The following is a 22110-nucleotide window of genomic DNA, read 5'->3' as shown; positions in this document are numbered from 1 at the left end:
ACAATTGGAAGCAAATCCAATACAAACTCCCATACAATTGAAATTATATGGGGAGGATGTTTTAAAAAAAGTAAGAAGAAAATGATTGCACTTTACTATATTGAAGATGCTCAATTTCATCGGTTAAAAATGTTATTTCATTTGTGTGTATACTTAGAGTTAGCATGCAATGAAGGATGTGGAGGTTACATGCATTACAAGTTTATATCATGATGGCAGGATTTGTTCATCTAGTTGCATTGCATAGTTTACTAATGAATGGGACTCTTAGATGGGGTTGAAAAAGAAATTATCATTCTAGTTTCCATTGGTTTTTAGAGACCAACATTGTCATTCTATGATATTGTTCCCACTCATCATAACTCAATCCAAGCCAACTACCATGTTATGATAGTTGTGAAAATTAAGTGATGAGCCAAAAAAATGCACAATTGGGTCGATCTATTTGGTAACCAAAAATTCATTGTTTTGGAATTTTGATCCACCCTCTCAAGTATACCCAAACTAGCTGCGATTTCCCACATTCTGTGGGCGAGTTGTTACTAGTGGATTACTTTGGTGGTGTTTTCAATGCTCCTTCCACTTTAATTTAACCACAAAATGTATGAGTATGAATTTATAATGGAATGTTCAAATAATATCATTAGCATTTTCAAAATAATGTAGTGACTCAATTTTGGTTATTGAACAATCTATATTCCCTAATCCCTGATCTCAATGCCCCTCTCGACTCAAGCCAAACCACTTGTAGATCCCATGAAAATCTTAGCTCACAATTCCTACTTTGTAGATTCCCGTGGGAGTGTTCTCACCCATGTATTACTTATGTGGGGCATTCAATGCCGTACAAGAATTCCTCGTCCTTGATCACTTTAAAATTATTTTTGAATAACGAATATGCACTTATATTTTCACAATACAACCATTTTTAATTGTATTGTATATTTATAAGGAAAACTCTAGTACCTATAACATAGGATGCCCCTCTAAACAAAGAGAAGATAAAGTAACAAGGTTCGTGCTTTAAGAAACATATGCATGTGTGTTTGCACCCCTGTTTGTTGTTTCAATGCAATGTCGACCATCATTGTACTACAAGCAACACAAATTTTGTGTGTGATGCACACGGATACATACTTAGAGCATGCCAAAGTACCAAGTTACCACCAAAACAAATCTCGACCATCTCTCTCACTCCACACAAAACAATGCACACACTAAGATGATGTCCAAATGCCAATCATGATAGCCTCTCTCTCTCTCTCTCTCTCTCTCTCTCTCTCTCTCTCCCTCGTGAGTTCATTTTGGTTATCTTCACATTTAAAAGATTCACATAAATCTCAAAATTATGCTACCCTCATCCCCTCATCCATTCTAGTTCTAGTTGTAAAAGAGGTAAATCCAAGTTGTTATTTCCTTGGTGAGAATTTTTTTTACTTGGTGAGAATTTTTTGTCTGATTGATCTTTTGGTTAGTTTTTGTTTTTCATGTACATTGTTAGTTGTGAATTGAATGCTCTATTCTTTTACTTGCGTTATTTTGCATACATATTGTTTTTACCTTTTTGCTAGTTTTTTAAGAAAACCTCAATAAGACAACTCCCCGTATGAGTATAGCTTGATTATTGAATAACATCATGTAAGCCATATGAGTTTCGAATAGTTGATGGATAAGCTTCAAATACAAGCTACTTATTTATTTAATTTCAAGATGGATATGGTATTGTACAAAATGATTGCATTGATTTGAACATCAATGTTACGAATATGATAGGCTAGAAACTAACTACATACTATAAGTTGTGTACTATTCAACTCATGAAGTATAAAGGAAACCAATCGACGAAAATATATATACATTGTATAAAATGGGAATAATTATAAAAATGGAGATTTATGAAGAGTGTCTTGTATCAGACATGACTGTTGTAAACACACTAAAAGTTGGAATTTTGAAACATAGGTAATGTGGAATGGACTCAAGGATTCATGGTAATTATAACATGGCAATGATAGTCTTATTGGTGATGGTGTATATGAATTCTTGGTGGATCTATGGAGTTAATGCATCCTCCCCTAGTGATTTGAGCGACGCGTTTTATAAGGATTCGTGCCCCCAAGTTGAGAGTATAATAAATGACACATTGACTAGAACTCTCGCTGCAAACATATCTCAAGCAGCAGGACTCCTTAGGTTGGCCTTTCATGATTGCTTTGTTCAGGTACTTTTATTGTAACCACTATCACATTCAATCTTATGATTTGTTTTTTAGCTTACTAAGCAACATATGTGAATGATATGTCTACAACTTGTAGCGAGTGAATTCATTGTGTATGGTTTGTAAGTTTAATAGATGGTAACTATAGTTTTTGTAATTTTAATAGATGTTGACTATATTTTTTAATTGTTCCAATTTCACAAAGTGATTAAACAAGTGTCTTCACCAATGGAATAGATAAACTTAACACAATTCATGAGTTACGAGTAATACAATTATAGTTTCGTGCACGACAAACTCATTATTGATGAGATCAAGCAACAACGTCCTAAACCGAAGGTCTATTAATGTAGGTCATCACATTTCTAGATTTCAACTTGAAGTAAATCTCATTGACCATCAATTCTATGGTTTCACAATAACTTTTCTTGCTAGGTTTTTAGTTAAAGAAAAATGTTAGATATTATATTTAAACAATGTAAAAGATAAATAAAGATGCAATTAGTGTTAGTAATGGTAGACATCATATAATTCATATGAAAAAGAGCATATGTGAGGGGAGAAATCATATATACATATGTTCATGTATAATATATACAAGTTTCTATGTCTATACAAGTGTAGTTGTACAATTGACGCTTGATATAAACATTGATGGGGTTGGCACTGCGATGCTAAATCAAATCTACATAGCACCATATGATTAACTTAGTTGTTATCCATGGTCACCTTATTTCCATTGTCATTGTTAAGCCTATAATGAAGTGTTGCATATAGTTTTAAAGCATATATTCACCATAACGTACCAAGCGGTTTAAAAAGATGATGAGCATACTCATCAAATTTTAAGCATTACTTAAATACCCCATGATTTTCAAAAATTGTTTTCCCAGTTGAAACCATAGTAGTAAAAACCAACTATATACATTTGTGTTGGTTTTCTATTGGAAACTAAGTTCATGGTTCATATTTCTTCTTGAAATGTTATTTATATAGGGTTGTGATGGATCAGTGCTCTTGAACTCGGATTGGGATGATGGTGTCTCTGAGAAGTTTGCAATCCCAAATAAAAACTCCCTTAAAGGATTCGAAATTGTAGATGAAATCAAAGAGAAACTAGAAAGTGTTTGCCCAATGACTGTTTCATGTGCCGATATTATTGCATTATCAGCTAGGCATGCAGTAATTCAAGTAAGGCATCAACGCCCATGTTCCGCTATATAATAAATTGGGTGCATCGATATATGATTTCTATCAAACTTTTGGCAGAGTCGCACTAATGTGACACTCGATTAAATAAAAATCCCAAATAGGCGCATCAATTTTTGATAAAAAAACAATATTAAAATACATTGCAGTTGAAATATTAAAAAAAGAAGTTTAAAATTTTGAGATTGAAGGTAGAGCACATCTAAATTATAAGATGTAATGATCTTTTTGAATAAAAATTGAATATATTTGCTAACAAATAATTTAAGCAAGCATTGGGGAAAGCTTTATTACATTTAATTTTTCAAACATCATTGCGCGAACATTCAAAATACATGTATGTGTTCTTGGCCAATGCTTACAATAGATGTAATAAGGTAGACAGGTGGCCCTACCTATGATTTAGCTAAAGGTAGAAGAGATAGTACGAATTCATCAATGGCAAAAGCAAATGCCGAGCTTCCAAGTCCTAGTTTGAATATATCGGGGATAATTGACATATTTGGAAGGAAAGGGCTAAACAAGGTAGACATTGTGAACCTCCTTGGTGAGTAAGCTTTACACAATCAAACTCAATTATGTACTTTTACTCAAGAAAAGTATGACCTTATACTAACATGGTAGTTGCTTCCATTTAGGTGCTCACACTATTGGAGTTGCGAAGTGTTCGACATTCAATCAACGAATTGGGGCAAATCACAAGATAGATCTTCATGTGAATATGAGCTTTTGGTTAGAGCTTGTGAGACAATGCAAACCATTCAAAGTAAATGATGAATACCATGTTCCTTTAGATGATGCTACTGTTGAGGTTTTCGATAATAGTTATTACAAGGATTTGATGCAAGCCAGAGGCTTGTTAGCTACAGATGAAGCTATCATGAATGACACAACCACAAAATCATTGGTGCAACAATATGCAAAAAACCAAGATTTATTCTTTGAAGGTTTTAAAAAAAGCATGATAAAGATGAGCAACATAAATGTGTTAACTGGAGACGAGGGAGAAATAAGAATAAACTGCTCTCTCCAAAATTCAAGACTAATTAAATAGATTTGGTACATCCTCAAATTTGAAACTCCAAGTTGTTAGCCTTAAAAATTAGAATGTATATGAAATTAATGTTTATTGTTATCCGACTTGATATAAACGATGTAAATATCCAATAACTAGAAATACGGGTGATTGCTACAAATCTACAAATCGGGAGGATCCCATGAAAAGAACTTGAGGAAACTAGAGATTTGAACAAACATTAGTTATTTGTGGCATTTTTTATTTGGACCAACACAAGCATGTGTGAATCATGCTCATGTATGAAGTTTCTTATAGGTTTTCTACTTGTCTTTTGTGTAATTGTCATTTGAGTTCAAATAAGTAAGCAATTAAAGCTTTCGATGACAATATAGGGTATAGCGCATTGCTACTTCCTATAGCATCCTCGTAGGGTGAGTTGTGATATAGGTAAGGATTCTTCGGCCGAAATAATATTATTGGACCATATAGCTCTCTTTTTTTTTCTTTTTTTCTCAACAATATTTCCTTCATTAGTATTAAGAAAAGTGCCGAAGGGCTACAAAAATGTAAAATCAGAGAGTATTATATACGAAAGAAATGGTCAGGGCAAGGACCAGGGGTGATGATATTTCCATAACGGTCCGTTAGAGGAGACTGTGAACAAAGGCAACTTCCACCATAATTGCAACATTTTTTTCCTTTTCTTCAGAACAACCTCCGAAGAGCTTGTCATATTGTTAGATTGCCCCTGCACAACCGCCAATAAGGTCCCCCATAATTCCGGCAATATATCTGAGAGAAGAGGAATTATGGACTCATATCGTCTTTTACAACGATACTTCCATAATGTAATTGTAGATACTGTTTTCCATACATGGGTTGCACGCATTTGTTGGCGAGGTTGCTAAAAAGGGGAGACTGTAATTAGATGTCTGTTGATGACTGTCATAGCCTCCAGAGCATCATTTGCTTCATACAACAAGAGACTGGAATGGAGAACCCCCATACTGTTGATCCCCAAGAGAAGAGGCAACCTGCGTTAATTGTCAAGAATAAAGCAATAACTTTATTCCATACCTGTTTTTAGGTCCTTCTCTCCTCATGAATGGATGGATGGATTTATGGTTGGCATTAGCTTTGTTTTAGTGTTATTGTTGTTCTCATCGAACCAACCATCAACTTTTGTATTGCTAATGATTTTATAATACCAAGGTGTATCTTTTGTTTGAAAAAAAAAAACTTTATTCCATACATGTTGGGCTATTGAGCATGACCAGAGAGCATGTTTGGTAGTTTCCTGCATGTCACCGTAATAACATTATTGTCTAAGACTAGTTGCCACATTTCCTTGCAGTGACTGACCTATTGGTAGTGTTGCATGTAGTAAAAGCCATCTGAAGAGAATATATTTGGTTGGTCCCTTGAAAGACCAAATCCATGTCCAAATATGCCTTCAAATGAGTGCTTGAAGTTGAAACACCCCAGTTATTCCATTGCTTTTGAGCTAGGAGTTGGAATATTCTTAGACATAAAGCATCATGCCATTCACAAGGCATCCAAACCACATATATGATATGCTCCTGCATTAGCCGAAGTCGCGTCGAGGATTGTGAGATTTCCATTGTCATTGGTTTTGCCCCATATACTGAGTGTAACTCCTTAAGATGATCCAAATTTGGCATCTATTGAAATTGAATCGAGGATCTCACTGATGTTGCTGGCCCATTGTCAAGTTTTCCCCAAGCGAGACGAGTCCTAAGGCCCAATACATTTCCAACAGAATCCCCGACGAGAGAATTAGCTAATAGTGCTTGATTCATCCAATCATCCCACGTGTCAGGCATATGCTTGTGTAAGAATATCTTGATTGCATCCCATGCTCTGACGATTCCCAAGAGAAATCTATTGGATGTTAGATTTCGTCTTGGTGTCTGTGCATCTGTCAAGAACATCCATTTCAAAGAAGGAAACTAGTTGCCTCTCGTCTTGGGAGATAATTGCATTCGTTGATTAAGCAACATACCCTTCCAGGCCTCCCATGCTCTGATGATTCCCAAGAGAAATCTATTGGATGTCAAATTTCGTCTTGGTGTTTGTGCATCTGTCAAGAACATCCATTTCAAAGAAGGAAACTAGTTGCCTCTCGTCTTGGGAGATAATTGCATTCGTTGATTAAGCAACATACCCTTCCAGGCCTCCCATGCTCTGACGATTCCCAAGAGAAATCTATTGGATGTCAAATTTCGTCTTGGTGTTTGTGCATCTGTCAAGAACATCCATTTCAAAGAAGGAAACTAGTTGCCTCTCGTCTTGGGAGATAATTGCATTCGCTGATTAAGCAACATACCCTTCCAGGCCTCTGTCCATGGCAAAAAAACAATGGATCTCAAAATACATACATTAACTAAAAGAAGAAGATGTTTTAAAGCTTAGTATTTTGCTATTTTATAAAACAATGGATCAATATCCTTCCTAAATTGCCTTGTAGATTGCCCTTTACTCTAGTAATGAAAATATAACAAGCTTAAATTTTCTTTCCTTTGCTTATACACTCTCAACATACTCTTAACCTAACATTAGTTTTATTAGATGAGGCTCCATGCCACAAACCCATGACTATCCATCAAGCACGTAGACTAATTCGATACACATAAATTTCTTTTCCAATGAAATACACTAATACCAAACATGGCATGTGGTGTCATAAACTACTCAAGGTTGATCAATATTAACACGATAATTCCTACACGAAATAGAAATTAAATGAACACGATGATAGTGGAAACTTGGTTTCCCATTACTCACTAGTGTATGAGCACTTCTTCTTTTTCTCTTTTTCATGAAACCTATTAAGATATGGGTGCCACAATGCAAGCATTGCAAGATAGATTTCTGTTTGGAAATCAAAATTTTGATTTGAAAATTGGGAATCCTTGTTCAATAGTGAATCACATAGTTACAATAAAATCTTCTAAACTACATATAGTTGAAGATGACAAAAAAATATTGGTTCATAAGAATTCCCATATGGTTGGGAAATCCAATAGGAATCGTGTTTGCGTGATCCTTGAGTTAAACGTAGAGTCTACGATCGACGACCACATTGCCTCTTGTCGTCATAGGCTTCTTATGCACCCTTGTGATTAGTTTTCCCACATCAATCCGACTTTTGGTAGAGCTTTTGTCTCGAATCCAAGCCATACACTTTCCTCCATTTTACATGCCATGTCACAACAAACATTATGCTTTAGTTCGAAATAGATGGCTTGTTGAGCAAAAAACAAAAACGTTAGACAATGTTATATTTAGTTTGAAATATAAACAAAAGCTTCTCCATAGATTGATGCGTTAATATTTATTTGCTCAAGTTACATTGCTAGAAAGGAGCAAAACTTGACCAACACAATGAAAGTTCCAATCTGGTTAGTGAAAGCAAATGCCAAAAGGCATTGCATACTAGTTGATGGTAGGGTTTAAAACTCTCTCAAACTACCACAATCCACCATTTCAAGACCTCGCAATGTTGTCTTTTGGCTTCAAAACCATTTGCTTTCTCTTAAAATTATGACTTCATATAGAGCCAAGGCATCAATATACTTCATACACTTTCAAAATTTCTTTACAACATCTCAATTGTGTATTTTAAGAATTTGTCATTTCTCATGTAAGACAAGATGCATCAATAATTTCAAAGTACTTTAAAGTTAACAACCAATCAACAACATTTCAAATCCAATGATATATGATTATATACTAATTCCATTAATATGATCTATACTATACAGAGGAACAAGTGATCCATATATCATTATAGAATTATTTTGAGAAGTATTAGACATGCTTAGCTCAATTGAATTATTATTATTATTATTATTGTTACAGGCATGACCATATAATATCTCGTGGTAAGATTGTACCGTAGTATGCTATACATGCGGATAAAGTGTGAGGGTTAAACGAGAGTGTAAAGAAGGGAAGGATTACTTTTAATCATTGGGATTGAGACAACCCATCAAGGCCAAGTGTGAACTTGCTTGGGGCCCTTAGATCTGGCTATAAATATGAGACCTAGCTACCCTCATTTGACATCTTTTGACTATGTCGAGACTCTGTCCTTGTGGTGGATCAAACTCTTGAAGTGAGCGCGACAGTACCAAGTACGACTCGACGCCACGACGATGGTATGGGATGTCAATTGAGGCTCAAGTCCGTCTCGATCCATTCGCTTGGGGGTGGTATGTCACGGGCATGACCATATAATATCTTGTAACAATTATCATCTTATTTTTCTTGGTGATTTAGCCTTTTGCATTGCAAAACCAAAGGTGGTTGTCACATTGTTATCGATGATTCATTACGCCATATTATCATTTGCATTTGATTCCCTTAAATTCTACTAAGAAGAAAATAATGGTGATGATTTTATTTAATTTGATCTTTAATGTCCTTGGTGATTTAGTCTTTTGTGTAGTGAAACCATAGATGGCTGTCATCAATTATTCATGATGCCACATTGTCTTTTGCATTGATTCCCGTAAAACCCACTAGAAGAAGAAGAAGAAGACGACGAAGCTCCTTTGATGACATTCCAATGCAAGTAGTCTCTAGGATAATTGCGTGGATAAATGTGAAACCAACCAACGAGATATGCTATCATGTGACGAGCATGTCTCGAGGTGTAAGTTGATGCCACCCTTTGTCTCTTTGAGAAACTGAAAAAATGCGAGACAGAGGAGACGTTGTATCACATGATTCAAGCAATATTTGACTGAGGATTTGGTGCTTGGCATGTGCCAGGTTAGCATGATACATCTTCAGAAGGAGGGTGAGACTCGGATCTCAGAAGCAACGGCACTCGGTATTTGAGTATTTGAGGATACAATACTCGGTATTGTATGCACAAGGTGTACACAATATACATACATACATACATACATACATACATAGAGAGAGGGAGGGAGTATTCGGAAAACACAAGGTGTACATAATACATAAAGAGTAATGGAGCGAGTATTCAGAAAGCACAAGGTGTATCCAATACAGAGAGAGTAATGGAGCGAGTATTCGGAAAGCACAAGGTGTATCCAATATGTATGTAGAGAGAGTAACGGAGCGAGTATTCGGAAAGCACAAGGTGTATCAATATATGTATGTAGAGAGCGTAATGGAGCGAGTACCAATGTATAGAAGACTCTAGAGAGGAGTGGTGTCCGGGCAGTAGCCAAAGGAAAGGGCTTTTGGGCGGACAAATGTGAAACCAAAATGTTATCCAAAGCCATTTACACTTCACTGTCACTGAGAGAGGAGAGCTCCCATCGCCATCGCCGTTTCTTCTTCTTCTTCTTCTTCTTCTTCTTCTTCTTCTTCTTCTTCTGCGTAGGCAGAGCTTGAGACGGCAAACATGGCGTCCCTGGCCCTAAACCATTCTCTTATCTCTGCCTCCATGTCCACCGTATCCAGCATCCAAAGAAGAACGAGAGCGAGAAGTTCCGTGATCGTCACAGAAACCCTGAATGCCTCATCGCTGCCAAAGAACTTCCGTTTTGAGAAAACCGCGCCGAGAAGGACGAGAAGGCGTGGAAGTAGATCACAAACGTCCACCAGAGCGTCATCTTACACAGTAGAGGTTGAGCATAACGGGGAACTCCATACCATGCAGGTGGAAGAAGGAGAGAGCGTGTTAGAGAAAGCCTTAGAAATAGGTTTGGATGTTCCTCACGACTGTAAGCTCGGTGTGTGTATGACATGTCCAGCGAAGCTTCTCTCAGGGAGTGTGGACCAGTCTGGAGGTATGCTCAGTGATGATGTGGTCGAGAAAGGATACGCTCTTCTTTGTGTCTCCATGCCTCTTTCAGATTGTCGCGTCAGAACCATCCCTGAAGATGAACTTCTTTCTCTACAACTCGTCACTGCTCAGCAATAAGGTTTTTTTTCCTCCCTTTTTCCTTTCAATTCCTGTTCATTTTTTGGATTTTGTTGTTTTCTTTTCTTGGAAGAGGGTTTCTTCGTCATCTCTATAAAATTATGACTGAGAAAGCATATCTTTTTGTCTCATTGTTCATCTTGTGTAGTTTTTCTGTTCGAGCTATCAAGGATTTTAGTTATTGCGGAAGCTTTTCCTTATTCTTCAGTTCTGCAAAAATGCGATCGAAAAAGTATATATTCATTGACATTGCTCGTCTTTTTAAAATCCTTTGCTGCAAATTCTTTTGAGAAACCTTTTTATTTGTCTCAGTGTGCCCGCTTGTTTCAAAGATATTCAGCACTTATATCAATATCTTTGTTCCAAGCATTTGTAGCACTGGAATTTTCATTTTATTCTCTTGTTGTTAATAAATGTATGTTCGTGAAAGCATATATTTTTGGATCAGTGTTCAAAATTTTTACGTGTCTGATAAAAGATATATTATTTGTCTTAATATTCATCGTTACTGCAAGTTGTTGATACTCTGTAGTACAGTGTTTCCTTTTTAATATCGTTATGGCTTTTTAGTATGCTAGCTGTATATTTGTTTGATGTTATGTTAATCTGCAATAAGACCTCATCTTTTCTTCGTCCTCTTCATTGCTGTGAAAACTTTTAGGACTTCTTTGATTACCTTCTTTCAACATTTACAGAAAAATCATGAAATATTGAAAGAACGTAATCAAAGAAATCCTAAAAGTTTTCATCTTATTTCTATATATTGGTTAAACTATCACATTTTTAATGTGCAGCTTTAAGTTCCTCTTCAGTTACAACTCATGTAACGTTTCATCGGCATTTCCAAGCTATTTTAGATTTTTCAAAGCTTTTATTTTTTATTTTTTTCTGTAAAAAATGAATGTGTTTTTTTCAAGCTTTGCTTCAAGATTTTAGCATTGAAATGGTTTCAAAATATCTGTTAGAGAGCTCATATTGCTTTTATTGTCATCTATTCTCTTTCTTTCTGCTTGTTATGAATTTCAAGTTTTTAGGGTTTCATGCCTGCACTTTTTTCAAGCATTTCAGCATTGAATGCATTTTCTGTAGATATATGTGTGTGTGTTTACCTTTATTGCAATAACCATATGTTGATCTAGGTGTTGCAATCAAAAGATGGTTTAGACATTTTTCCCCCTTGATTTCCTAGCCAGGAATGCTCTATAGCACCCCACTGTGCAAGGGATGCTCATCATATTAGCCTTTAGGTCAATTCCTAATGTGGGAATAATTGTGGTAAATTTTCTTAATAGCCTTTAAGAGTCTCTCTATCTGTTTTCCCCTAAAGGTAGAGAAGTGAAAATTCATGTTATAATGACACCTTTCATTGCTTAAAATCTTCCTTTTGTCACATTTGTACAGTGTTGTGTATCCCATCAATGGAGAAATCTCATGGCAATGTCAAAGTTCAAACTCTTCATTCTCGTAGACAAGGAGTGTGTATTACTCAAAGGGCTCAAAGCATGTTTGCATGGAACAAGTACCTTCCATCTGCACTTGAATTCATGAGTAAATCAAACAGTTTTCCTCGTAACTGGTGGCATATGTAACACATGTATTGAACAGCAGTTCAACTAAAGCAGTTTAGCCCACATAATTGTCTCTGGACGAAAGCCTAACATGCTATATGGTCTGTGTTTTTTGCACTAACTTAGCACACGATGATATATATCAAATACCTATCATGAGAAAATCTGATAGATGACATACTGAAAATTGGAATGCACATTTGTAGATTATACATCATCATCATCAATAAGAGAAACAGAGTGAAGATGTCTATTTTGCGGAAAAATCATAAAACCAACTAAACCATTTTAATGGGTTCTCATAAGATTCTACAAGTGAGACCTATTTACATCTTGGAAAGATTGCTAGAGTTTTATCAGGCTTTTGCTGAATTGTGTAGTGAGTGTAACGGAAGATTATTTGATCTAACCCAAAATTAAAAACATAAAATGACCAAAATTTAGCTTGAATCTTATGATGTTTCTAATTCCACAAATTTGAGGTGTATTATTGAGGCATAGGGATGATCGGTTTACACAAGGACTCCTATTTTTTTGCATTCCACTGTTTTGATCATTTTGACTTCAATGAGACTATACATGAAGGAAATTTCCATACGATGTTTGAGTGGAAAATGTAGATTCTGAAACCTATTACAAATTAATTTTCACTACAATCATTTGAGAAGAGAGAGCCTATCTAAACATTCATCTATTGATATTATTTTACTGCTTTCAAGGCTTAGATGAATTAGAGGGGATGGAGTTACAAGAGAGGAAACTTCTACAGAAACGTCAAAAGACAGACATCAAAATTTTTACTCGTCTTTTTAATAATGCTGCAATGCTATCTTCCCAACAACTATTTTCCACCCCAAAATTACAGGTTGATCCATCGAAGTGTATCTATTCACCCTAAGAAATTTTTATAGAAAGCTTAACCACTATCCTTGTGAAAGCTCTTTTTGTGCAATATATATCTCAATGATTCTCTCTCCACTTACTTGGTCCGCCTCCCCAACTTTCAAACCCCATGCAATATAATGTTGTCTGTTTAAAAGGGAACAAAAAACACCTAATGAAATGGTGTAGTGTGCAAATAACATGCAGGCCAGTCCATTTCTCTATATGGTGGCATCCATCCATAATGCTAGACATTAAAAACACTCATGATGGAATTAATAGGTTGTAAACTGAAAAGGATGATTTATTTCTCACATTGAAAATATACTTCAATATATAACATTCCAAAATAAATGGAATTAATAGGTTGCAAACTAGAAAGGACGGTTTATTTCTAACATTTAAAACATACTTCAATATACAATATTCCAAAATAAATGGAATTAAAAGGTAGCAAACTAAAACGGATGGTATATTTCTCACATTTAAAAAATACTTCAATATACAATATTCCAATATAAAAAGGCTCCAACAAATACCTATTGATTTTCAGAGCACACAATGGTCACAATTCTACACAACCCTTGCATATTAGATGGGGCATCTTATGCAATTGTAGCCATAAACATTCTCTCTTATAGATAGGTGGGGCATATACAAAATACCATCATCCTTTCCTGTGATATTTTTCTACTTTTCGTGGAAGTAGATTCACGTACACTTGAATCCAATCAATAATTCTCTGAGATGCACTCATCTACCAAGTTAGGAGTAATGGTCACATCCTGCATCTGCCCCAATGTCCACAGGTTTAGCAGCAGTACCTAACACACGTCCTTCGGTCATGCATCCCCTTGTATTCTCAACATAGAGTTGCTTGGCTCCTGTATGAAAGCTTGTGAGTGGCCTTTAAGAATTACAGCAAAAACATTGCAAAATCAACAGATGCTGCTCAAAGTGTATGCCAATCTTCACCACACAACCAACATACACTGGCATGCTCTCAAAGTTGTCTTTGACCAAGGAACTACCGCAAGCTATGAGGAGAACATGATCAAATTTACATTTATAAACATGATAAACATCAATCTTAATCTCTGCCTCAGTGCTGTGTTCCACTGCCACATTTATCCTTAGCCTTCCAAACCTTCTTCAGGGTTGCACTTCTGAACCCACTCTTTGGCGCAGCTTTATCTGAAACGGAAGACGACTGCAGATAGCCACTTGATTGCTTATTTACATTCAGATTTTCAGAACCAGCATCTGGTGGTTTCCTCTTCTTGAGCTGTTCTTCCCATTGTCTTAAAATGTTAGTTACACTCATGTGCTTCTGATTTTGAGCTATATCAACAGCCCTCTTCTGATATTCATCGCGAATATTCAAAGAAGCACCAGCATGCAACAGATTGGAGACAAACCAAACAGATGCCCTCCTTGCAGCAATATGTAAAGCTGTCTGACCATACCGGTTCTGAGCATCAAGGATCTGAGGATATGATTTTCTTTCTGATATTCTAACATATTCTGAAGCTCCCTCTTTTTTATCCTTGTAAACAGCAGTTTTGGCGCCCCTCTTCCCCTTCTTACATATGGTGCATCCATCCGTTAAACAGTTAATCTGCAATGGAGCACCAGCAGCATCTAAAAGAACCATTGCTACATCCTGGCGATCTGCTACAGCAGCAGCCATCAGGGGGGTCCAGCCATCACCTTCAGCAAAAAAAGAGTAGATCAATGCATAATATCCTATTTGAAAAGGTTGTTGAATGACATCAGTATATACAGATTTTGAAGTTAGATATAATTAGTCCACAAAGTATCAACGAAAAACATGAATATAAGATATCACAATGAAGTTATAAAAGTAGGTGAAACAGAAATAACCCAGAGGTGGACTTTACAGAGGTCCATTAGGACAAGGTTAAAGAAGTGATTCATTACTCTAAACGAGTTTCAACCTGATCATAGTATCACACAAAAATATTCAGTTGAGACCATGAAACAGAGTTTTCAATTTAACACATTTTGATAATAGAAGTCAAATTAATATAAGAGCATCATAATCTCATAGGAAGGAAATAAACGGATAGATGGCACTAGTGGTATGAGCATAGCACAGTAGTGCAGTCATCTGGTAAGAACTCAAGATACATGAAGGAATATAACTTTCTTTGGTGGCCCTCAGTTTAAGCGTGTTAGTCAGAAGTCAATATTTTAATACCACAAGAAAGACCATATGCCATCTAAATCCAAAAAAAAAAAACTTATCCACAAAAATAAAGGTTCTCAACTTCTTTGAGGAATTGTCTGTTTCTAGACAACCTACTAATAAACAAAAGGGGGGTTATGGTTCAGAGAAACTTTATGCGCAAATAGGTCCATAATTATATGGATGCTTTGATTGGCCAAGAGGAGAGTAAGTTTATACTGACAAGTTTCGCAATCAGCAAGTTCTTAAGAATAACAAGTTTGGTTATTATTGAACAGAATCAGTTTCAAGATAATAGTGTTCAGACACATAAATTTTGATATTTTGATTTTAATAACTGTCTCCAATATAGACCAATTTTAACAACTGTTTCCAATATGAACCAACAACAAATCAGATAACATATAAGTATGAAGGTTTGGACAATACCATATACTTCTGCACTTTGCCAGTTGATGTCATTTGCTTGACAATGAGACAGTAATACTTCTACAACGGCTGTATAACCTCTTAAGGCAGCAATGTATAGAGGATTTTCACCAGATCTGTTTCTATTCAAAACGTCAGCTCCACTCTTTAAAAGCATACCACATATTTCAGGATGTCCATACCACGCTGCATTGAACAATGCTGTTGCTCCTGATGAATCCCTTAATCTCGGGGATGCACCCAAAGAGAGTAAACCCCATGTCATCATTACGTCTCCTTCAATTGATGCAGCATGTAAAGGAGTCCTTCTCCTTACGTCTGAACAGTTCACTGCAGCACGGAGAGCCAGGGAAATATATTCAGCCCCTTCTTTCACACCACCAAATTTGTTTTCGACCTCAAAAATGTCATAAGGACGTAATTTATTCATCATATGCTCGACAGGTCCCAGCCCTAATTTACCCGACAAGAGTGAAAGTGCTGCATAAACTGATTCTCTTTTACGGAAATCCCAGACTTCGACATGTTTCCCAAAATGCTCCCTGCAAGAGTAATAACATCAATGATCAGAACTTAGAAGCACTCCAAATGATATTGACAAACAACACACCTTTTATTCATCTTTCAAAGAGCTTTGACAACAAGACAAACCTACCGTACCAGAATCTCTAGATTCAACTGTATCACTTTGTTGCTTCAACAGCATACTTGAGACAACCATTAGAAAACTAGAAAACAACATGTGGGGATTGATTCTTCACAGAAATCACCTAAGACAGAACTACTGTACCAAATCTCTAGAAAAAAATATTCCTCAAACCTTGCATATAAAAACAATTACACTCATAATTGTGATTCAAGTATCATTAACCCATGTTGACAAGATGATAATAGCCAATCAGATACACTTGGCAAGTATGACATATGTCAGCTAATGGTCAGGTTATTCTAGAAAATAGAATACATTGTCATAGGAGATCAAGCCTCATCAGAAACTTGAGAAAAGGAAACATTTGCATAACTTAAATCCAGAGAACTGATGCGAATAAACTGAAACAGAGTTTATTGCATCTATAAGCCTAGTATGGGTGTTACTTTATCCACCACAACATTTACACATATTGTGGGGTGTTATAAGATGATGTTGAGCAAAGAACATAGTAAGAGTGGGGAATAATTAGAGTAATTCTCTACCTGGTGTTGAAAACAAGCGATGATATTCTCCCTCTCCTCAATTAGTAAATTGAACTTCCAACATACTATATAGTCTACAGTGATAGAAGAATGAGATAAAAGATCAAAGGTGCACATTAGCCACACAAACTTGAAGCTGTGGAAAGAAATGTTAGATACGCATTTGACACATAACAAAAGTGTATGTGCAGCAGGCTTTCAAGACATTGTTCATTCTTCCTCGTATTAGAGAAGATATTGTGGTAGTGATTATGAAAAAATCTATAACACAACAAGATGGAATAAGCTCCCAGCCGTTAACAATACAATCAAGTTATCAACTAAGGACTCTACTGACAACTAGATTCTCCATGGGTAATGAGTAAGAGAAGCCAACATTAAAAGGAAGATGGAATAAACTTTCAGGCATTAACCAGTACAACCAGGTTGCCAACAAAGGGTTCTTGTGATGATTAGATTCAGAATTTAGTTATCCACAAACATTGTACACAGCTGCATCTTGACCTTTAACCATGTCTGTCATGTTCGGTTTTTCTACAATAAGCACAGACAAACAACTTTAATGCCAACCTTAGAGAAAGCAATCAGAAAAACACTTCCCATCCCTTCTGTTATGCTCCCTTATGATATGTCTAATAAAGCAACTCTACTTTTCCTTTCCCATCTCTCTTTTATAGTGTTTTCTAGTAGTGCTTTGGTGAATGTCTAATCTTGTAAGAGGAACTATAATTGCCAAGGTACAAAATCTTAAGCGCTTTATTGCCACAAACTTAGGGTTTGTACCCAATGTAAAATATGGCACTAGTATGATGTCCAAAGTTCCTTTCAAATTTTCCGTAATATATGTCATCTAGAATCCAACATGATCTTTTGATAAGAACCCAAAGAAGCTGGTTATACATATATCAGGGCTTGAGTTTCAAAAACAAGTAAAACAGAACACTTAATACCTGATTCCTTCCACAATAGACTCTGGAAAAAATGTTGTTTCCAGCACATGTAAGTGCCTGATGAGCTCTAAAGCTTTGATAATAGCTGACACTGCATTAGCAGTAGTAACTGGTGAGGAGCTGTCAGGCTTAGTGCTAGGACACAATCCTTCGAACGATCCTCCTATCATCAAAATCTCTAGCATTGGGCAAGTAGCACCCTGCAAGATGGGATGAAAATCTCAATGAAAAGAACGTGACTGTTCTCGCATATAAGGAGTGAAATGTCAACAAGAACAAAAATCATTGAACATCAGAAATACTCACTACAGCAGCAAGTTCATGAGGACCAAGATTCCCACAATTATGAAGAGCAAGGATTCTAATTCCAGAACCAGTACCATATCTTTCCGGATCAAGCAATAAGTCAACAGAATTTGCATCTTCGGCAAGGTCCCACTCTTGCGTCTCTAACAATGGCGAGCCTCTTGGAAGATCTAATCTGTCAAGATGGCTCAATAGAACACAACGGAGCTGAGATCCTTCAGCTGCAGATGCAGCAAGTAAATTTCCTGCTGCAGCTGCACCGAGGCCAAAGCATCTTTCTAGACTAAGTGCTTGAGGTCCGGATCTCACCGACACTGCCAAAGCATCAGCAACAACTGATGTCCTGCAAACCACCACGTTTCAATTACCATTTAACAATAGTTTCCATTATCAAGTAGTGAGCAGCAAAGATTGCCTGCACTAGAGTCTAGTATTAGTTTGCGAAAATCTTCATTATCAACTCAAGGGACCGTTATCAAGTTACTAGCTCACACGTTCTAAAGACTAGTACTAGTCCATAAAAGCCTCCATTATCAAATATATGACAATAACTGCATGTTTGGAGGGATCGTACTAGTCTATTCATAAATAGCCCCAGTATCAAACGAACAAAAACGATTCAATATCTGCTAGTACTTGTCCATAAAAATCTCCTCTTAAATTTCCAATTCCATTCTTTATTCCCTAGTAGTTATCTTCACAATTTCTATCGCAATGAACTCTTGACAGCTGTTCTGTAGAAAAACATACTTCTTTCATGAAAACTGTTGGAAGATTGGAACAGTCTGGCATAAAAGTTGTTTTTCTCTTTAGAAGATGGAACCTTAGATCCGAACATATCTGTATATTTCATTTTACGAACCATTGGCAGCAGTTTTCTGCACAACAGTATATTCATGGTGAACAGGTTTTGACCTTTTCTTATTTGAACCTTAGTTTTGAGCTATACACATGAGAGAAACAGTATGTTTGGGGTAAACAGGTTTTGACCTTTGCTTATTTGAACCTTATTTTTGAGCTATATACATGCATAACAATGTTTTCAGGGTAAACAGATTTTGACCTTTGCTTATTCATTCTTAGTTGTGAATTATACACAAGTTTTTTATTATTTTCTGCTGTTGACATCTGAAAACATACCCATATGTTTCATTGTACTCTGTAGTTAATAATAGTTTAGTTGCATACCCATTGCATATGCATATGGAATAGGTATGCTAAGAACTATGAGGGAGCCATTGTCATAGCAATGATATCTTTACCGGGGTTAGTAAGACAAGAATAGCAGAAAATGGTTTAGTTTAATCTAAACTATTTAAGTGCCAATAGAATCATAGATGATAGTAATAATGTGAGAATGATATGAATCAAAAATAATAATAGAACTATAAAAGGAAATCTTACCATTTTTGGCACCCATCTAAGACGAGAGTAGTAGAAAATGGTTTAGATTAATCTAAACTACTTAAGTGCCAATAGAATCACAGTTATAGTAATAATGTGAGAATGATATGAATCAAAAATAATAAAAGAACTGTAAAAAGAAATCTTACAATTTTTGGCACCCATCTAAGATGAGGCAATTCAAGCATCGTAGATCTGCCAAGACAGCTGCTATATCCTCATCTAGTATCCAGCATCCTGATAAATCTAACGATTTTGTCATTGGCATCTGACTTCTTATTGAGGCCAACAATCTTCTTGTTCGCACTCCTAAATTATATTTGGTTTGAGACCCATCTTCAAGTCCCAATTCAATGTCTTGTTTTGTGTCTGAAATCCTTAAACAAAGTGGAGCTGACATGCATACATACCTAAACAATCTGCACGTGCATAGCACCTGAACAATTGTAAGAGGGTCAAATATCCGAGATACTATAGAAGTCAATAGCCCAAGAGGTAAATCGAAGATGTGTGTACTTCCCAAAGTTTCATTGGTTCTACTAGTCCATGCTTCCATCGATATTTCTGTCGGAATTGGAGACTTCCTACCCAGTGCCATGAGAATAATAGTCCTAGGAACACAAAAAGAATGTTCCCCCAATGGCTCTTTGTCGGAATACTAATTCGATTGATGTTGTGATAATCACAAGGATGCGTTATCGAATGTTCCATAAACAAAGTGGTCTGAATTTATTCCAGAGAGTTCCTTACTTCTTTACAACAGCAATTTCTTCACGCAACAGCATTCCTCTCAATAATACCAACACTTTGATAATCCAGAATATTAACCAAATTCTTCCATGTTTCGCGTCTTTTATATATACCTTCTTCAGATAAAGAACAGCTAATAATCATAAACCGTATCCTCCTCAGATTTATTTTTTTTACACCCAGATATCACCCGAACGTCTATTGAGATGCAACGCCTTCTTGCATGTGCTTTTCTTATATAACCTTTCTGGTAAAGTAAATCTAATAATACAGCATATACATCTTTGAATTGATTGATTCAGAGACCACCTGAACTTCTCTTACGAACTAATCCTCTCTTGCATTTGATCTTCTCATATACCCTTTTCTGATCAAGTGAATCCAACCATACACCACATACTGTTCAGACTGATTTCTTCAGTCAAATTCTGGCTTAACATTCAAAATTCACAAATGCTTTGATCTTAAGAACAAAATGCGTCTGTTAAGGACAACACAAAAAGCGCACAGGTAAAAAATCTGAATATTCTGTTTGTATAGATTGGAAATTCAAAGCTTTCCATTGGAGCATTTGCAATTGACATTAGATAATGCAATGGTTCTGTGCGTATTTATTGTAGATATAATGAACAGACAGAAACCCTGATGGAAACCTCTGGGTGTGAGAAGAAGAATTTACTCACCTGTTGATCGATGAAGAGGCGAAAAGGAAAGAATGGGAGCGTTCCAGAAGGTTCAGCAGAGGAAATTAGCACGACAAGGGGCACTCCCGGTCTCTCTGACTGACTGTATCAGTATGTATGCATCTCTCTCTCTCTCTCTCTCTCTCTTAGGTATGAGAATAGTAATATGCCTATGTATGTATGTATGTATGTATGTATGTATGTATGTATGTATGTATGTATGTATGTGTGTGTGTATGTATGTATCATGTATGTATGCCTATGTATTGCTCGTGACTAACTACTACCAAAAATTAAAGAGGGCAAGTGAGGGAATCGCGGGCACGGACGGTGCAGGTCGCTCAATTGATGGCGCGTGCGATCTCCACCATCCAATCTGGATAAAAAGCTGACAACGTCTGTCACCAGGAGCCCGACTCTCTGACAACCTCTGCCACCAGGAGCCCGACTCTATCATAAGGAGCCCCGCTATCGTACAACCTCTGTCACTAGGAGCCCGACTCTGTCAAAAGGAGCCCCGCTATCTGACAGCCTCTATCACTAGGAGCCCGACTCTCAAAAAAGTAAAAGTAATAAATAATAATATAGCAATCTAATAAAATAAAAATGAACAAGGTATTGGTTAGAGTTATCCCTAAGTTTTGCTAGGTTTATGGTTCAAATCCTTCTTCTTTTTAATTCTTTCTCTTTGGTTTTTTTTCTTCTTCGATTACTTTCTTTATTAGGGTTTCAACATTTAGTTAGTCACTTTACACTTCATTTACATTTAAGGGTCGTAATAGTGGTATTGAATTGTCGTCTTTACAAGTTACAACATGATGAATTCTTGTCTTTTGCAATTGTAGATCTTTTACCCTATGATCCTTCTAATCCGTATCCTGCCCTTAACACTTTTGTTTGAGTAAAATTAGCTCTTACCATTTGGGCTATGTTGATTGTCACTTTAATATGCAACTCACTCATGTTCCAAGTTAAGTTAACTCTCGTAATTTAGGCTTTTTCTTGATTCTTTGACTTTATACCATGGAATACTCTACCTATGGATCATGAGCCAAAACAAGAAGAAATGACGCATTCACATTTTCAAACTCACTCGTTCACTCTATTCACAATAGTATGCAACTCACTCATGTTCCATGTAAAGTTAGCTTTCATAATTTGGGCATTTTCTTGGTTCTTTGACTTTCTACCATGGAATACTACTACCTATGGATCATCAATCAACACAAGAAGAAATGACACAATAACACATTCACATTTTCAAACTTGTAGGAAGCATTGGACACTACTTGGAATTTCCAAGGTTAAATAGACATAGCAAACAACTACTAAAGAGTACAAAAAACAGTGGCACTTATAACATTTCA

At 36.2% G+C, this 22110-nt stretch overlaps 3 protein-coding genes across 6 annotated transcripts; 2 read left to right on the top strand and 1 right to left on the bottom strand.

Moving 5' to 3' along the window:
* The first annotated feature begins 1957 nt into the window (after positions 1 to 1957).
* Positions 1958 to 4600, top strand: LOC147865566 (peroxidase 2-like). The gene is made up of 4 exons (XM_087318409.1): positions 1958 to 2221; positions 3215 to 3409; positions 3809 to 3974; positions 4066 to 4600. Exons 1-4 carry the CDS (start codon positions 1973 to 1975, stop codon positions 4479 to 4481), a joined length of 1026 nt encoding a protein of 341 aa, XP_087174535.1. The 5' UTR covers positions 1958 to 1972; the 3' UTR covers positions 4482 to 4600.
* A 5146-nt stretch (positions 4601 to 9746) lies between these two features.
* Positions 9747 to 12011, top strand: FDC1 (2Fe-2S ferredoxin-like superfamily protein). 4 transcript variants are annotated; one of them, XM_087318400.1, is made up of 2 exons: positions 9747 to 10369; positions 11770 to 12011. In XM_087318400.1, the coding sequence occupies exon 1, from the start codon at positions 9847 to 9849 to the stop codon at positions 10366 to 10368; it is 522 nt and encodes a 173-aa protein (XP_087174526.1). In that variant the 5' UTR covers positions 9747 to 9846; the 3' UTR covers position 10369; positions 11770 to 12011. The 4 variants fall into 4 exon arrangements, with proteins under 4 accessions (XP_087174526.1, XP_087174527.1, XP_087174525.1 ...); XM_087318401.1 differs by having other exon boundaries at positions 9747 to 10379; positions 11768 to 12011; XM_087318399.1 differs by having other exon boundaries at positions 9747 to 10383; positions 11768 to 12011.
* Positions 12012 to 13336: 1325 nt separating this feature from the next.
* LOC147865564 (uncharacterized) lies at positions 13337 to 20871 on the bottom strand. The gene is made up of 6 exons (XM_087318398.1): positions 20744 to 20871; positions 19460 to 20541; positions 17907 to 18249; positions 17601 to 17800; positions 15457 to 15998; positions 13337 to 14528 (listed from the first exon to the last, which is right to left on the bottom strand). The coding sequence occupies exons 2-6, from the start codon at positions 19906 to 19908 to the stop codon at positions 13921 to 13923; spliced, it is 2142 nt and encodes a 713-aa protein (XP_087174524.1). The 5' UTR covers positions 19909 to 20541; positions 20744 to 20871; the 3' UTR covers positions 13337 to 13920.
* Between the last annotated feature and the right edge of the window lie 1239 nt (positions 20872 to 22110).

Source organism: Azolla caroliniana, unplaced genomic scaffold (assembly GCF_043228905.1).
Source record: "Azolla caroliniana isolate FFs.n. ecotype wild unplaced genomic scaffold, voAzoCaro1.0.p SCAF_4, whole genome shotgun sequence".
Classification (NCBI taxonomy): domain Eukaryota; kingdom Viridiplantae; phylum Streptophyta; class Polypodiopsida; order Salviniales; family Salviniaceae; genus Azolla; species Azolla caroliniana.
Note: the sequence above shows the minus strand (reverse complement) of the source record. Positions and strands in the feature narration are given on the sequence as shown.

Bases quoted from the DNA above. Each gene is read 5' to 3' on its own strand.
- LOC147865566 (XM_087318409.1), top strand. From the start codon at position 1,973: ATGGACTCAAGGATTCATGGTAATTATAACATGGCAATGATAGTCTTA. The intron at 2,222-3,214 runs GTACTTTTATTG...TTATTTATATAG, and splicing joins TTCATGATTGCTTTGTTCAG to GGTTGTGATGGATCAGTGCT. The intron at 3,410-3,808 runs GTAAGGCATCAA...GTAATAAGGTAG, and splicing joins CTAGGCATGCAGTAATTCAA to ACAGGTGGCCCTACCTATGA.
- FDC1 (XM_087318400.1), top strand. From the start codon at position 9,847: ATGGCGTCCCTGGCCCTAAACCATTCTCTTATCTCTGCCTCCATGTCC.
- LOC147865564 (XM_087318398.1), bottom strand. From the start codon at position 19,908: ATGGCACTGGGTAGGAAGTCTCCAATTCCGACAGAAATATCGATGGAA. The intron at 17,801-17,906 runs GTGAGTATTTCT...CCCATCTTGCAG, and splicing joins CTCATGAACTTGCTGCTGTA to GGTGCTACTTGCCCAATGCT. The intron at 15,999-17,600 runs GTATTAAGTGTT...TTACTCTTGCAG, and splicing joins TCTATTGTGGAAGGAATCAG to GGAGCATTTTGGGAAACATG.